Source organism: Palaemon carinicauda, chromosome 6 (assembly GCF_036898095.1).
Source record: "Palaemon carinicauda isolate YSFRI2023 chromosome 6, ASM3689809v2, whole genome shotgun sequence".
NCBI classification, from domain to species: Eukaryota; Metazoa; Arthropoda; class Malacostraca; order Decapoda; family Palaemonidae; genus Palaemon; species Palaemon carinicauda.
In genome coordinates, this window is record NC_090730.1 from 167,927,151 (window position 1) to 167,944,081 (window position 16,931).

The following is a 16,931-nucleotide window of genomic DNA, read 5'->3' on the forward strand; positions in this document are numbered from 1 at the left end:
AAAAGATATATGATTATTTAAGGTGTTATCTTTTTGGCTACCTATGAAAAATATTGAATATAAAATAAATGTCAAGTGTTGGTGGAACATTTGTTTTTAGTAAAAGTGCCTTGAAGGGCCATATTTTAGATTGCCTAGGTATTTATTCATCAGCTGATATATTTTAGCCTTTTACAGATTGGGTAAGTCCCAATTTATCTGTTTATATGAGGCCCAACTGTAAAGTATATTGTGTGACTTATGGGGTTTTGATAAACAGTCAAAATAATTAGTTGAATTTAGCTGAAGTTTGTTTCAAGATGAATTTATTTGCTGCATTTATCAGAATCTCAGTGGTTACTTTGTGTGACTATAAATGATATCATTAAGATTAAATGTATAAGTACATATAGTACTGCTACGTACAGCTGTAGTTAGCTTGAAGACAAGTGTAACTTCATCTTCACCACCTTTTGATGTTCTAGGTGTACTGCATATGGCAATGCTTTTAGTATAAAAGTATTCCAGAACTATTTAAATTTTTAGTTGAATGTTTTAGGACAGCTTATTATATTCTAACTTCTCTGATAAAGTTTAACCATTGAACTGTATTAAATATGCACATCCCGTCTTTATATTTTTAGTTGTTAAAGGTAAACTTAAATTCATATGTATATAGCAATCATAATTAGTGTTTATCCTGCCCAAACAATATTCTGACTACCTTTCTCAACCTTTTCATGTTAATGCTATAATTTTGGAAATATGAAATATATGTTATGCTTTTTTATGCAAATATCTTACATGTTTTCCATTGAAAGACTTTTAAAAAATCTGGCTTTTAAATACAATTAATTTTTTCAGGTGCTGGTAACAAGTAATGATAGTAGAATACGCTTGTATGATTTGCGAGATTTAAATCTTTCATGCAAGTACAAAGGATACTCCAATATGTCTAGTCAAATCCGTGCAGGCTTTAGGTAAGGTTGTGCAAAGTTGGTGTTTTTTTGGTTTAGATCATAAAGTATTTAGGTAATACACCAAGCACTTAAAGTAAATTGTAGACAAAAGCATTCAAATTGATTTTATCATATCCCTTTACAGTACTAGCTTTTGCAATAATTTGGAATTTTCAATTTAGAGGACATCATCAATAATCTGCATAGAGTATTATACTTTATTATTATTATTATTATTATTATTATTATTATTATTATTATTATTATTATTAAGCTACAACCCTAGTTGGGAAAGCAGGATGCTATAAGCCCAGGGGCTCCAACAGGGAAAATAGCTTAGTGAGGAAAAGAAAAATAAAATATTTTAAGAATATTAACAACATGAAAAGAAATATCTCCTATATGAAATATAAAAACTTTAGGAAAACAAGAGGAAGAGAAATAAGATAATAGTGTGCCCGAGTGTACCCTCAAGCAAGAGAACTCTTACCCAAGACAGTGGAAGACCATGGTACAGAGACTATGACACTACCCAAGACTAGATCACATAAAAAAAGTTCTTAGCAGCTTCCTTACAGTCCTTCTCGTCTTCTTTCCCACCATCATCCGTACATTTAGGGGTCGGTTGGCTGATGCGCTTTTCTCAATATCTTCCATCAAAGGCATCCTCTTCAACCATACCTCCTCTTTCCATATCGTCCTTCACATTATCTTGCCCTCCAATTCTCTCTCTCTCTCTCTCTCCCCCCCCCCCCCCCCCCCCGCCGCAACATGCCTCACTCGTATCGAATATTGCCTTTTCCTTTTTATTTGGTCTTTGTGGTCTCCTCTCAACCCAAATTTGCAGTAAATTTTAATTTTCAATATTAATCTTACCCGATAATCATGTAGCTGTCAACTCCGTTGCCCGACAGAATTCTACGGAAGGGATACGCCAGCGATCGCTATACAAGAGGGGGGTGTACTCACCAGCGCCACCTGTGGCCAGGTACTGCAGTACTTCTTGTTGACACCACCTCAATTTTTCCTCTGTCGTGCCTCCGGCTAGACCTACATGGATACGCTGTTGATTCTGGAGTTTTTGCTCACGATTTGGTGATGTATTTGCTCTAGAGTTTAGCTTTCGCTATTCAGGAAGTTTTATCATTAGCTTAGCTAGCTTTTGGAATTAATTTGATTAATTATGGTGACGAAGAGAGTATGAACTCTCTTTCACTTTTAAATGGCCGACCCTTCCCTTAGACGGAAGTGTTGGTGTCTAAGAGAGTATAGACTCTCTTTCTTAATTTTGCTTAACAAAAGTTATAGATTTATTTTATATCTCTCCGCCTTTTATAGGCCTCTTCGATTAACTTCCTTTTATTATAAACTTATTAAAATTAATTTTTATATTTGTTTATATTCGACCTTTCCTAATAGTAGGCGGTCTTTTCTTGGTACCGAAGTTAATTAACATTGAGCCCGTCATTTCGGTTTTACCTGTTAACATATTATGCTATTTTAATGTTTTTGAAAGAATTTCTTTGATAGTCTCGTACTGTTTTCAAAGTTGAACTAACGTTTTGTTTTGTCTCTGCAGTTGTTGACGTTCAGAACGTTCAACTTGCGCTCTATCGTTACGATAGAGAGAGAATTTTCACGGTGTCACGTTGCAGTAAGAGTAAACCGTTTCTAGCGTTTTGTTCATTCTTTCTTAGCTTAATGGTTTTAATTCTAATAAAGGAACTTTTTATTTGGGAAATCTTTCAGTTTTTTTCCTTTAACAATAATATGTTTTAACGATATATATGATTGGGCTCTTCTCTCAGGTTCTAAGTCAAGAGAGAGAGAGAGAGAGAGATAGAGACGGAGGGGGAGAGAGGAGGATAAACGTTTCGTTCAAGCGAGTAACGTTGTTATCGTTTTTGCTCTTCTCCCTAGTCTCTTTAGGGGAAGAAGGTAAACGTTTCTAGAGTTTTATTCTTGTTCTCAAGCTTTATGCGGTGAGAGATTTTAAACGTAGTTTATTTGATCTAGTGTTTAGTCTCTTTCCAGCCACTGAATTATTTATCTTTCATTAGATTTTTCTGTTACATTGTAATTCTGTTTTCGCAATTACTAACTTTTAAGGAAGGATAGAATTGCGTGTTTCAGGTACAAACCACTTAAAGTTTCGAGTTCAGTGAAATAAGTGCAAACAGAAAATCAAAAGTGATAAGTGATAAGCGCAAAGTGTTACAGTGTTGCGTTCGAGGGTTCGTCTGTTCGTGCCAGTTGTTCGCCTAGTCTGGGACCTCTTACAAGCTCCCAAGCCCAGGGGAGAAGTAATGTCGAAGGACTTATGGGTTCAGCAGGCCTTGATCGACAAACAGACGTTTTCCCTCCGTGGTTTCGGGTGTATCTACACACGTTGCCGACGTGATCACCCCACCCACACAAAGACGAGAGAGCCCTTTTATTCCTCGTCTGCGGAAGAGGTTTCTCGCAGAAACCATGGACCAAATCTTGCAGCTTTTAAGTGCAAGTCGGTCCCTTCCGCACAAGTCCAACTCCTAGGTGTAGCCATTAGCCCTGGGTCAGTTCGGACTTGCTGCAGTACGACAACTGCACACCTCCCAGAGAGGCAAGGTGGTATCGCAACAGGCAGTAGCTCCGTCTGTTGCCGCACCAGCTGTTTTAGACCCTCAGTCTCAACGGACAGTAGCTCCGTTTGTTGTTGTCTTTCTTAAACTCTAGTGGTCTATGCTGCAGACAATGCAGTCTCAGCTTGCGGTGTTGATGCAGGAGTTTCAGGCAGAGAAGGTTAATACACCTCCTCCTGCGAACGCTCCTCCTCCTCTGCGCAGTACAATCTGCCAGACGTATGAGGTTGAGGTTCCTCAAGCTACCTCCATGCGTGAGCTGCCGCGTTGGGAGTTGCCAGATACCAGCGCTGTGCAGCAACCTCCACTTTCCTTGAGGCAGGAGCCTCTTACCACGCAGCAACCTCCTCAACAATGGGGGCAGGAGCCTTATGCCTTACAACCTCCTCTACCCTTGAGGCAGGAGTATCTTGCATTACAACTACCCTCGAGGCAGCAACCTCTTGAGGTACGACAACCTCTACCATCCTTGAGGCAGCCACCTCAACTCTCGCAACAACCACCTCCACTTTCCTCGAGGCGAGAACCTCAACTCTCGAGGCAAGCACCTCAAGAACCTCAACTCGTGAGTCAAGAGCCTCTCTCTGCGCAGCCACCTCAACCCTTGAGGCAAGCGCAACTCTTGAGGCAGGAACCTCATGCTATGAGTCAGCCACCTCAACGCATGCATCTGCCACTTTCTCCTCAGCTTGAGCCTCTTCCCATTCAACTTGAACCGCAGTCTATGCAGCATGAGCCTCTCTCTGCGCAGCTACCCCCTCAACCCTTGAGGCAGACGCAACTCTTGAGGCAGGAACCTCACAGGATCAAACCATGAGGCAGGAGCCTCATGCTATGCGGCATCCTCCTCAACCCATGAGGCAGGAGCCTCATGCTATGCGACATCCTATGGGCTCTCGTGGCATGGTTGGTTTCGACCTGGCCTTTCATTAGAAGGGGCTAGTGTTCGATCCCAAGTATGAGGTAGAAATTTATTTCTATTTGAACACGATGTTGTGTTGATATTTATCCATATTGACTCATTAGAGGTAATTTGAATGAATTACTACCAATTGTGTCACGTGGTGGCCCGGGGAAATCTGGTAAAACTCTCTGGTAAAGAGACTGATGTCTCACCAGGTAAATCCTCGGACAGCTAGATTAGTGTCAGGTTCAGATTTCTTTTAAGCAGCATGAGCCTCATCCCATGCAGCATGAGCCTCATCCCATGCAGCATGAGCCACACGCCATGCAACATGCTCTGCTTACCTTACAGCATGCTCTACATACAGCATGCTCTGCATACAGCATGCTCTGCATACCTTACCGCATGCTTCTCAGTCACACATCTTTGGTTGTTGCCAACTCACTAGACTGTCAAGCAGTTTCATAACGTTGCCTTCTAGTCTGCTGCTTTTGCACCAGTGAAACCCTCACTGAGAGAACTTAGCTTTTCTCGGATATGGTCCCTGTAGATGAGAAAGTGCTATTCTCCCTCCTTCTGATATTCCCTTGAGGACTCTGTCATTTGGAGAGGAGCCTTTAGCTGCGTAGCCTCCTATGGACTTTTATTTAAGCATAACATGCTTCCAGGGAAGGTAATGGTTCCACTTCAGTCGCTAACCCCGTCTGTTACCACACCTGCTCCCATAGACCTTGAGCTGTGTTGCAAGACATGCAGTCCAAGCTTAGTCCTTGTTAGAGGATTTTTTGTTTACGGAGTCAGTGTGTCACTGGGAAGACGTTCAACAACCAGCAGAAGTGACTTGTTGTGACGCAGTGCGGCAACCTCAGCAACCCGATAAGGAGTTGTCTGTACGACCCAGACAGTCTAGACAGCTTCGGGTTGTCACTGTACTTCCTCGCTTCCCCATGGTTGACAGTTCACAGACTGTGCAGCAGTACCATGATCTTGTGTCCGGCTCCGTCAGACGACTGGCTTTTAAGAGCTCCCACAAGTTGTCGCTGTCTGGAGATTCTCAGATGGACTATGGATCTGACCAAGGAACTGGGCCTCCTGGTCAATTTTGAGGAGTCCCAGCTCGTCCCATCCCAGACCATTGTCTACCTGGGTATGGATCTTCAGAGTCGAGCTTTTCGGGCTTTTCCGTCGGCCCCAAGGATCTTCCAAGCCCTAGAATGCATCCAGAGCATGCTGAGAAGGAACCGATGCTCAGTCAGGTAGTGGATGAGTCTAACAGGGACACTTTCATCGCTGGCCCTGTTCATCGTGTTAGGGAGACTCCACCTCCGCCCCCTTCAGTATCATCTAGCTGCTCACTGGATAAAGGACATGACGCTAGAGACGGTCTCAGTTCCTGTTTCCGAAGAGAGGAGGTCTACTCTCGCGTGGTGTAAGAACAGCTTTCTTCTCAAGGAAGTCTACCTTTGGCTGTTCAGAAACCCGACCGCCGTCTCCTCTCGGACGCATCAGACACGGGCTGGGGTGCGACTTTGGACGGACAGGAATGCTCGGGAACATGGAATCAGGAGCAAAGGACACTTCACATCAATTGCAAGGAGTTGTTGGCGGTTCATCTGGCCTTGATAAACTTCAAGTCCCTCCAGCTTAACAAGGTGGTGGAGGTGGACTCTGACAACACCACAGCCTTGGCTTACATCTCCAAGCAGGGAGGGACTCATTCGTGGAAGTTGTTCTAGATCGCAAGGGACCTCCTCATCTGGTCAAAAGATCGAAAGCTCACGCTGGTAACGAGGTTCATTCAGGGCGATATGAATGTCATGGCAGATCGCCTCAGCCGGAAGGGTCAGGTCATCCCCACAGAGTGGACCCTTCACAAGAATGTTTGCAGCAGACTTTGGGCCCTGTGGGGTCAGCCAACCATAGATCTGTTCGCTACCTCGATAACCTAGAGACTCCCGTTGTATTGTTCTCCGATTCCAGACCCAGCAGCAGTTCACGTGGATGCTTTTCTGCTGGATTGGTCCCATCTCGACCTGTATGCATTCCCGCCGTTCAAGATTGTCAACAGGGTACTTCAGAAGTTCTCCTCTCGCAAAGGGACACGGCTGACGTTGGTTGGCTCCGCTCTGGCCCGCGAGAGAATGGTTCATAGAGGTACTGCAATGGCTGGTCGACATTCCCAGGACTCTTCCTCTAGGAGTGAACCTTCTACGTCAACCTCACGTAAAGAAGGTACACCCAAACCTCCACGCTCTTCGTCTGACTGCCTTCAGACTTTCAAAAGACTCTCAAGAGCTAGGGGCTTTTCGAAGGAGGCAGCCAGAGCGATTGCCAGAGCAAGGAGAACATCCACTCTCAGAGTCTATCAGTCTCAAGGGGAAGTCTTCCGAAGCTGGTACAAGGCCAATGCAGTTTCCTCAACCAGTACCACTGCAACCTAGATTGCTGACTTCCTGTTACATCTAAGGAACGTAAGATCCCTTTCAGCTCCTACGATCAAGGGTTACAGAAGTATGTTGGCAGCGGTTTTCCGCCACAGAGGCTTGGATCTTTCCACCAACAAAGATCTACAGGACCTCCCTAGGTCTTTTGAGACCTCAAAGAAACGTCGGTTGTCCACTCCAGGCTGGAATCTAGACGTGGTCCTAAGGTTCCTTATGTCATCAAGATTTGAACCTCTTCAATCAGCCTCTTTTTAGGACCTCACATTAAAAACTCTTTTCCTCGTGTGCTTGACAACAGCTAAAAGAGTAAGTGAGATCCACGCCTTCAGCAGGATCATAGTTTTCACATCTGAAACGGCTACATGTTCCTTGCAGCTCGGTTTTTGCTAAACGAGCTTCCTTCCCGTCCTTGGCCTAAGTCGTTCGAGATCCCAAGCCTGTCCAACTTGGTGGGGAATGAACTGGAGAGAGTACTTTGCCCAGTTAGAGCTCTTAGGTACTATCTAAAAAGGTCTTAACCTTTACGAGGACAATCAGAAGCCTTATGGTGTGCTATCAAGAAGCCTTCTTTTCCAAGGTCTAAGAACTCAGTTTCTTACTATTCAGGCTTCTGATTAGGGAAGCACATTCTCATCTGAAGGAAGAAGACCTTGCTTTGCTGAAGGTAAGGACACATGAAGTGAGAGCTGTGGCTACTTCAGTGGCCTTCAAACAGAACCGTTCTCTGCAGAGTGTTAAGGATGCAACCTATTGGAGAAGCAAGTCAGTGTTCGCATCATTCTATCTCAAAGATGTCCAGTCTCTTTACGAGTACTGCTACACCCTGGGACCATTCGTAGCAACGAATGCAGTAGTAGGCGGGGGCTCAGCCACTACATTCCCATAATCCCATAACCTTTTAACCTTTCTCTTGAATACTTTTTATGGGTTGTACGGTCGGCTAAGAAGCCTTCCACATCCTTGTTGATTTGGCGGGTGGTCAATTCTTTCTTGAGAAGCGCCGAGGTTAAAGGTTGTGATGAGGTCCTTTAGTATGGGTTGCAGCCCTTGATACTTCAGCACCTTAGAGTTGTTCAGCCTCCTAAGAGGAACGCTGCGCTCAGTAAGGAAGACGAACTTATTAAAGGCAGAGTAATGGTTCAAGTCGACTTCCTTACCAGGTACTTATAATTTCATTGTTATTTTGAATAACTGATAATATGAAATACGGGATACTTAGCTTCTTGATATACATGTACACTGGTTTTCACCCACCTCCCTGGGTGTGAATCAGCTACATGATTATCGGGTAAGATTAATATTGAAAAATGTTATTTTCATTAGTAAAATAAATTTTTGAATATACTTACCCGATAATCATGATTTAATTGACCCACCCTTCCTCCCCATAGAGAACCAGTGGACCGAGGAAAAATTGAGGTGGTGTCAACAAGAAGTACTGCAGTACCTGGCCACAGGTGGCGCTGGTGAGTACACCCCCCTCTTGTATAGCGATCGCTGGCGTATCCCTTCCGTAGAATTCTGTCGGGCAACGGAGTTGACAGCTACATGATTATCGGGTAAGTATATTCAAAAATTTATTTTACTAATGAAAATAACATATTTGTTCACTTTTTATTCAAGAATATATTGGATTGATAGATCCTATATGTTTCTAAAAATCAGTCACGGATTTTGGTGTATTACATTAGAATGAGTACGATCAATTTATAAATTTTTTTTATAATTTCCTTTAATTTGAGAAAAAATATAACTTATCGTTTTTCATCAATGTTAACTTTCCTTGGCGTAAGCAAATCTACAATGTAATTTAATCTATAGTATGAGTCCATTAATGGCAAGAGAATAAAATGGGGCTTAAAGAAATAAGTAGCTCTAAATGACAGAGCATCAAAATATATTTGATAGTACATGTACTAACTGTTCTTTGCCAAAGTGGGAAAGGGGAAAAACTAAAGCAAACCTTTTTTGTCCTTAAAATCAGTGTATGTATGAATCATTTTCTTTTGGAAGAATAGTGTTATATCAGAAAAAAAAAAATAATGAAATTAGAATTTATGATAATCGATAACTTTCTTAACTTAGATTTTATGATAATCAGCAACTGTCTAAATTGAGAACGGAAAAAATTTGCATTTTTATCTAAAAGAGAGCTCTTTAAAGATACAATAACATGATATGAAATATATTCATTCCTACTAATCATTAATTTTGAATTTTAGTAGTTAGGACCCAGGGTCAAACTGCTTTCAAATTAATACTTCTCCATTCATCATCTCCTACTTCATGCTTCATAGTTCTCAGCCATGTAGGTCTGGGTCTTCCAGCTCTTCTAGATAGGAATTCTTTGTCTTGTAATTTATTTATATTTGTATTCTATGTGTACTGTATTAGTGTAAAATCATAAATGTGTTTTTAAATTTTCAGCCATGATGGGAAGTTCATAGTTGCTGGAAGTGAGAACCAATGTATATATATATGGAAAACTCATCATGATTACTCAAAGTTCTCATCAGCCAGAAGAGATAGAAACTATTATTGGGAAGGAGTTAAAGGTAAGAAAGGTTTGAATACCTGTACTGCATTTAGTAACAGTGTGATGTGAGAATATAAGGAAAACTTATCTGATAGGGATCATACACAGATAATTTTTACTTACTTTACTTTAAGGGCAGTTTTTCTGGTCCTATACAGCAGGGGAACCCAACTCTCTGCAGGACCTCCACAGTTATTTTATCATGTTCATTTGAAAGCATTTAATGTTTCACATTGCATATTTGTTTATTGTTAAATTGACACTATCAAAGCACTCGCAGAATAAGAACGTCTTTAGATTTTTCTTGAAAGCCTTAATGTCTTCAATCTTTTGGATGTCTAGCAGGAGCTTATTCTATAGTCTAGGGGGCCACATATTTAAAGGCTCTAGTACCTACAGGAGACATATATGTAGGTTCCAATAATTTGAAACCATGTAACTGCCTATTAATCATATAATACTTTTTTTCAATTGATTTTACAGCTGTTGAAGTACTGTAATTATATTTCTACAGAAATTTCTCATATTGATTTTATCTTGGTCTGTTACCCTTCCCCAGTGGGGAATTAGATACTACAGTACGATATATGCATGTAAATAACATGTAAATTACAATGGACAAATTATTGTATTGAATTGTAGATTAGTTTAATAAGACAATCAAGTCACATTGCTAAAGTCTCCCGTTGGCCTTTCCAAGAGAGTTGACATAGATTAGGAAGTTAATGAAGTTGATTAGCTAATTCAGAAGAGAGCCAAGTTAATTGATTGAAAGTAAAAGGCAGAAGGCATTGCCACTAGAGCAGATGGATATCCCCAAAACTTAGCACTGTACTGCCAACAAAGTTCCACTTATGAAATATAATCAGTAACAAGATGATGATGTAATTAATAACCTCCTACAGCGCTCTCTCTCTCTCTCTCTCTCTCTCTCTCTCTCTCTCTCTCTCTCTCTCTCTCTCTCTCTCTCTCGTACTGTAGTGTCTCCTGTTGTTATGGCGATTAGCTGACAATCTTTATTTTCTGTTTCAGCGCATAGTGCCGTTGTGACGTGTGCTGTGTTTGCTCCTCATCCAGAGCTTGTGTTCAATTTTATTGAACAACAACAAGAACATCTCAATAAAACTAGTGAGCAGCAGGAACAACAAAATGAACCAAATCCTTCAAGTCAGAATAAGGATAGTGGCACAACAAATAAAGGGTAAGCATTATTAAGATCATTTGCAACACAAAATTTCCGATGGAAGTTAAATATTAACGTGTAGCGAGTCAGAAATCTGTACAGTATCAAGATAGTAACTTGGCAGAAATTTGTTTATGACAGTTCATATTCTATTGTTATTACAACAAGTGTTTCATATTTCTTAATAATGGTAAATATTAACCTCATGGTTGTAGTTCCCTATACAAGTGTGTTGTTTTTTCACACTAGTTCAAATGTATTATTCTAAAATGTGGAAGTATTTCTGCTTATCTCATAAGAACATATGGTTATTCAGTGCATGATTATTATGAATTATTATTCTGTATTCAGCTCTTTCTTTAAGGGCTCAAGAGACCATTTTGTAACATAAAATAACAGGTTTGTTTTTCATGAAATTCATAAAAATATACCCTTCAGTAAGTCCCCATCATTGGTTCACCCCTCTTAGATTTTACACAAAGTACAAAGAGGTAATAAGTTAGAGCAGGTAAAATGGAGGAGTTCTCATTACTTGAGTGAGGTCTTGCCTACCCTTTTAACTCTTTACATAGCATTATCTGTAAGACAGCACGAAGACTAAATTTAATAGATTTTTATCCAGAAATTATGAAAGATTCCCAGTTTTTAGAAAAAATGGTATTGAGCTTACAATTGTGTAACTTTCTTTTTCAGGTACGTGCTAGTCTCTGCTGACTTCAGTGGATGCATTAAAGTGTTTTTGAAGAAGGAAAAGCCCAAACATTCTTCATTACCTGCCTCTGCCTTAGTGTAATGATTTTAGTAAATTTTTATACTAATTGCATTCCAAAAGTTATTTTTCATGAAATAGTCTTTTTATCCAAGCATTTATGAAGAAAGATCAAGACGTTACAGTGAGATTTGTGTGCATAATGTTAAATTATTTAAGGGTGAAGAAGTCTATGACATTGCATGAAAGTGTGACATAATAATGCAGCAAGTGATATCTGATGTAATGATATATTTTAGTCAAAATGGCCAGCTCTTCTTACTGAATTCTGTTGTAATACCTAAGCTGTCATTAGCATATCATTTTATTGTCATAAACCATGTTATTTTTAAAAGGTGAGTTATTATCCTTTTTACAGAGATGATCAAGTTATCTAAATACAATATAGTACAAGATAGAAAGCTAGTTTTTGGGTGCAATACCGTCAATATATACAAAATACAATTATCTTCCTACATCTTAATATTAAGTGATCCATTAGTTGGCTATTTAATGTGTTCTCTCTATTTTCTTCTATCATGCTAACCTTTTATTTGCATTAATTTTTTGACAGTCTTCGTGATTTGCCAAACCACCTCGATGGTTGATATCCTTTCAAGTACACATCCATCTCTTATGTAACCATTTTACCCGAACCATTCTTTTCTATGACTTTTTGAGATTTAGGACATTTTATCTCGTACACCCCCATTAATAGAATCATCCCTTTGCAGTCCAAATAAATTTTAATATTTTGTTGCCATGCTGATTAGAATCCCCTCAATTTTCTTTGCAAGTATTCATGTTTTATGCAGAGTAGAAATATGTTTGGCTTACCTATCCTTAGATCTTGTTTCGGCTAAATGCAAATAATCTGACCTGAGCTTCTCTGATAAGTGACTACACTTAGAACACTTATTAGGTATCAAGCATGTGGGTCCTTTACAAGGGATACATTTTGAATGGTGATCCACATTTACTGATATATAAAAGCATATTCACTTTGCATTCTATTCACAAAATGTACCTCCAATAATCTTAACAAAAGGGTGTGAACTTTATGACGACAAAACTTTCAAATCACAAGCACAAAAAAATATGTCAGGTCAAGGCTTTAAGAAGATAATAATTCAAAATGATAGCAGAGTGCAAAGATGGGTGTCTACTCCCCATATTATACTCTGGCTCCTCTTACCCTTTGGAACAAAGCATCTTGTATACAATAAGGGGAATGATTTAATGATTTTTCGGGTGTTATAGGGTACACTCGGGCACACTTTTATCTAGTTTCTCTTCCTCTTGTTTTGTTAAAGTTTTTATAATTTTTATAGGAAATTTTTATTTTAATGTTGTTACTATACTTAAAATATTTTATTTTTCTTTATTTCCTTTCCTCACTGGGCTATTTTCCCTGTTGGGGCCCTTGGGCTTATAGCATCCTGCTTTTCCAACTAGGGTTATAGCTTAGCATTTAATAATAATAATCATAATAATAATGTGTGGTCCTCAAGGACTTTCCTGTTAATGGCTAGAATGAAGTCTTAACTCGACAAAAGTAAAATATAGGCTCTTAATTTTCTGAATAAAGAGTGAGCCTTTAGATCTACCTGCTGATTCATCAGCAGCTATTCCCTTGTCCTCCCTGGTCTTACCTTGGAGAGGAATCTTGGGTGCTGATCATATATACAGTATGTCCGGTACCTCGCCTCTGCCGTTTATAAGCAACCTTTAAACTGCAGGTTTTCAATATTTAACTTAGCCGGTGATTATAATAGCTGCAGCTCTGCTGCTCGACAGAAAACTCTACGGAAAAAATCCGCCAGCGATCGCTATGCAGGTAGGGGGTGTACTTCAACAGCGCCATCTGTCGTCCAGATACCCAGTACTCATTGTAAACAAAGAACTCAATTTTCTCTCTGTCGTGCTACCGGCAAGACCTACTTATTCGCTGTTGCTAACTGGATTTGTTTTCACAACTATTTGGTGAAGTACACTATTCTAGTTTTGAGCTTTCGCTGTGCAGGCTTTCTCTTCAATAAATCCTTGCATTCTTTTTTTGATTACGGATTATTTGTTGATGACTTTGGATAGTTTTTGAATTCCCCTTTGACCAATTCAAAATGGCTGACCCTTCTCAAGTCCCAAAATTCAGGAAGTGTAATGCTAGGGACTGTTCAAGGCGTCTTCCGAAGGCCTCTATCGATCCTCACACTGTTTGTTCCAATTGTCGGGATAAAACCTGTCAATTGGAAGATCGATGTGAGGAATGCGTTGGGCTTTCGGAATTCGATTTTATCGAATTCCAAAAATATACACGTAGGCTAGAGAGAGATAGAGTCAGGAGAAGTTCCTCTCGTTCTGTTGATATTTCCTCTCCTCATGCCCCACAACCTATTCCTTCCCCTGTAGTGGTTGCTCCTAATCCCCCTTCTGGCACTCAGGAACCTTCGATGGCTGATATGATGCGTGCCATCCAAGCTCTGGGTGAGAGAGTTGAGTCCCTGGCTAGTGACCGTAACCAGCTCATGGCGGACGTCAAGGAGCTGAAGTGTAAAAGTGCAGTGGGAAGTGGTAAAGTGAGTGATAGTGTTGTGGATAGTGTTGCGCTTGAGGGTTCGTCTGTTCGTGCCTGTCGTCCTCCTAGTCCGGGACCTCTTGCAAGCTCCCAAGTCCAGGGGAGAAGCAATGTCGTACGACCAATGGGTTCGAGAGGCTTTAATCAGCGAACAGACGTTCCCTCCGTGGTACCGGGCGCATCTTCCCAAGATCGCCCCTGCCGCACAAAGACGAGAGAGCCCATTTATACCTCGTCTGCGGAAGAGGTTTCTCGCAAGAAACCATGGACCAAGGTCTCACGACCGTTAAAGCGCAAGTCGGTCCCTTCCGCGCAAGTCCAACGGCCCAGCTGTAGCCACTGGGTCAGTTTGGACTCGCTGCAGTCTTCCGATGACTGCTCACCTCCTAAGAGAGGCAAAGCGGTACCGCCTCAGACAGTTACACCGTCTGTCGCCGCACCTGCTCCTGCAGACCCTAAGTGGTCTTTGCTGCTGAACATGCAGTCACAATTAACGTCTCTGATGCAGGACTTTCGTGCGGAGAAGGTTGCTGCTGCACCAGCCTCTTGCCTACAACCAACCACACACTCGGTTGTGCGTCCTGTGGACGCTGAGGCAACCTTCTTGCGCACTCCAGTTGAGAGAGTTCCGCCACCCATGCGTTCCAGTGTACCCTGCCAGCCGCATGTTGACGTTCAGCGACGCACGGAGCCTTCCGTTGACGTTCGCGAGGTACAACAACCGTCAGAGTTGTTTTGTTTTGACGCGGTGCGTCAACCTCCGCAACCCAGTGTGGTTGCCACTGCTCACCCACATCAGGCTAGACAGTCTGGAGTAGACGCTGTGCGTCCCCGCGCTGCTATGGTTGTTGCCAGCTCACAGACTGGGCAACAGTTCCATGACGTTGCGTCCGGCTCAGTCACGCTTGCACCTGTGCGACCGGACTCAGCTATTCAGCCGTTACCTACTCCATTGCCGCTTCCTCCTCAATACTCGGATGATGGACTTTCGGATGATGATGGTGCTGCTCACGTTGATGAACCACATTCGGATCTTGACGAGCCTAAGTCCACGCAACCCTCTTTGGACTTTAGAAAGGTTTTAGCTCTGTTCAAAGAGATGTTTCCGGACCAGTTTGTGTCTGTGGCTCCGCGCTCTCCTCCGTCAGAGTTTGTTTTAGGTATGCCTTCATCCTCGCCTGCCTTTACTAGACTCGTCCTCGCACGCTCGTCCAAGAGAGCTTTACGAGTGATAGGAGAATGGATGCAGTCCAAAAAGAGTCTAGGGAAGACAGCCTTTACGTTTCCCCCTGCTAGACTCTCTTCTAGATCGAGCGTCTGGTATGCCACGGGAGAAGTTCTTGGCTTGGGAGTTCCTGCCTCTGCCCAGGGCGACTTCTCAAGTCTTGTAGACTCTCCCCGCAGGCTAGCCATGAGACGCTCGAAAATATGTTGGTCATCTTCGGACCTAGACCACCTTTTGAAAGGGATATTTAGAGCCTTCGAGGTCTTCAACTTTTTAGACTGGTGTCTGGGAGCTCTAAGCAGGAAGATCTCTCCGACAGAGAAGGAGACTTCCTTGCTCATCATGTCCTGCATGGACAAGGCCGTACGTGACGGGTCTAATGAGCTTGCTGCATTGTTCGTGTCCGGAGTCCTCAAGAAGCGTGAGAACCTTTGCTCTTTCCTGTCAGCTGGAGTGACACCTTGTCAAAGATCCGAACTTCTGTTTGCTCCTCTTTCTAAGTGCCTCTTTCCAGAGGACTTGATTAAGGAGATTGCTGCTTCTTTGATACAGAAGGACACTCATGACCTGGTTGCGTCCTCTGCTCGCAAAGCCACCCCTTTGCCTACCTTGTCAGCTAGACCAAGGATGGACACTCCAGCGTCCCGATTTATTCCGCCCTTTCGTGGCAGAGCCTCCAGCAGAGGAGGTGCTCGTGCCGAAGGGAGACGTGGAAAGAAGAAAGGAACCAAGTCCTTTAAAGGCAGAGTCTGACTGCCAGCTTCTTCAGACAGCAGTGGGAGCCAGACTCAAGAACTTCTGGCAGACCTGGGAGAAGAGAGGCGCAGATGCACAATCTGTGAAGTTGCTCAGAGAGGGGTACAAGATCCCGTTTGTACGAAAACCCCCTCTAGCAACGTCTCCCATCGATCTCTCTCCCAGGTACAGAGAGGAAGACAAGAGACGAGCATTGAAACGAAGTGTCTCTCTTACTAGAAAAGGGAGCGGTAGTCAAAGTCCTGGACCATCAAACCCCGGGCTTCTACAACCGTCTCTTCTTAGTGGCAAAGAAGACAGGAGGGTGGAGGCCGGTGCTAGACGTCAGTGCGCTGAATGTCTTTGTCACAAAGCAGACGTTCTCCATGGAGACCACAAAGTCCGTTCTAGCAGCGGTCAGAAGGGAAGACTGGATGGTCTCTTTAGACCTAAGGGACGCATACTTCCACGTCCCCATCCACCCAGACTCCCAACCTTTTCTGAGATTTGTTTACGAAAAGGTTGTCTACCAGTTTTAAGCCCTGTGCTTTGGCCTAAGCACAGCTCCTCTTGTGTTTACGAGGCTGATGAGGATTGTAGCCAAATTCCTTCATTTAGCGGACATCCGAGCCTCCCTCTATTTGGACGACTGGCTTCTAAGAGCTTCTTCCAGTCGTCGCTGTCTGAAGGATCTAAAGTGGACTCTAGATCTGACCAAGGAATTGGGTCTCCTTGTCAATATGGAAAAGTCTCAAGTGGTCCCATCCCAAACTATTGTGTATTTAGGGATGGAGATTCACAGTCTAGCTTTTCGGGCTTTTCCGTCGGCCCCCAGAACAAGCCAAGACCAGTTATGCATCCAGAACATGCTGAAGAAGGAACGATGTTCAGTCAGGCAGTGGATGAGTCTGATAGGGACACTATCATCCCTGGAACAGTTCGTATCGTTAGGAAGACTACACCTCCGTCCTCTTCAATATCACCTAGCTGTTTACTGGAAAAAGGACAAGACGCTAGAAGCG

The 16,931-nt window shown here is 42.4% G+C and overlaps 1 protein-coding gene across 8 annotated transcripts in view; it reads left to right on the top strand.

The window, feature by feature from the left end:
• Positions 1 to 11,729, top strand: part of LOC137642806 (WD repeat-containing protein 44) — a 102,546-nt gene extending 90,817 nt beyond the window's left edge. For all 8 annotated transcript variants that reach the window (XM_068375672.1, XM_068375674.1, XM_068375676.1 and 5 more), the window contains 4 exons: positions 844 to 959; positions 9,335 to 9,462; positions 10,476 to 10,644; positions 11,320 to 11,729. In XM_068375672.1, coding sequence (XP_068231773.1) covers positions 844 to 959; positions 9,335 to 9,462; positions 10,476 to 10,644; positions 11,320 to 11,419 — 513 coding nt within the window. In that variant the 3' untranslated portion in view covers positions 11,420 to 11,729. The remainder of the gene's footprint in view (positions 1 to 843; positions 960 to 9,334; positions 9,463 to 10,475; positions 10,645 to 11,319) is intronic.
• The last annotated feature ends 5,202 nt before the right edge of the window (positions 11,730 to 16,931 follow it).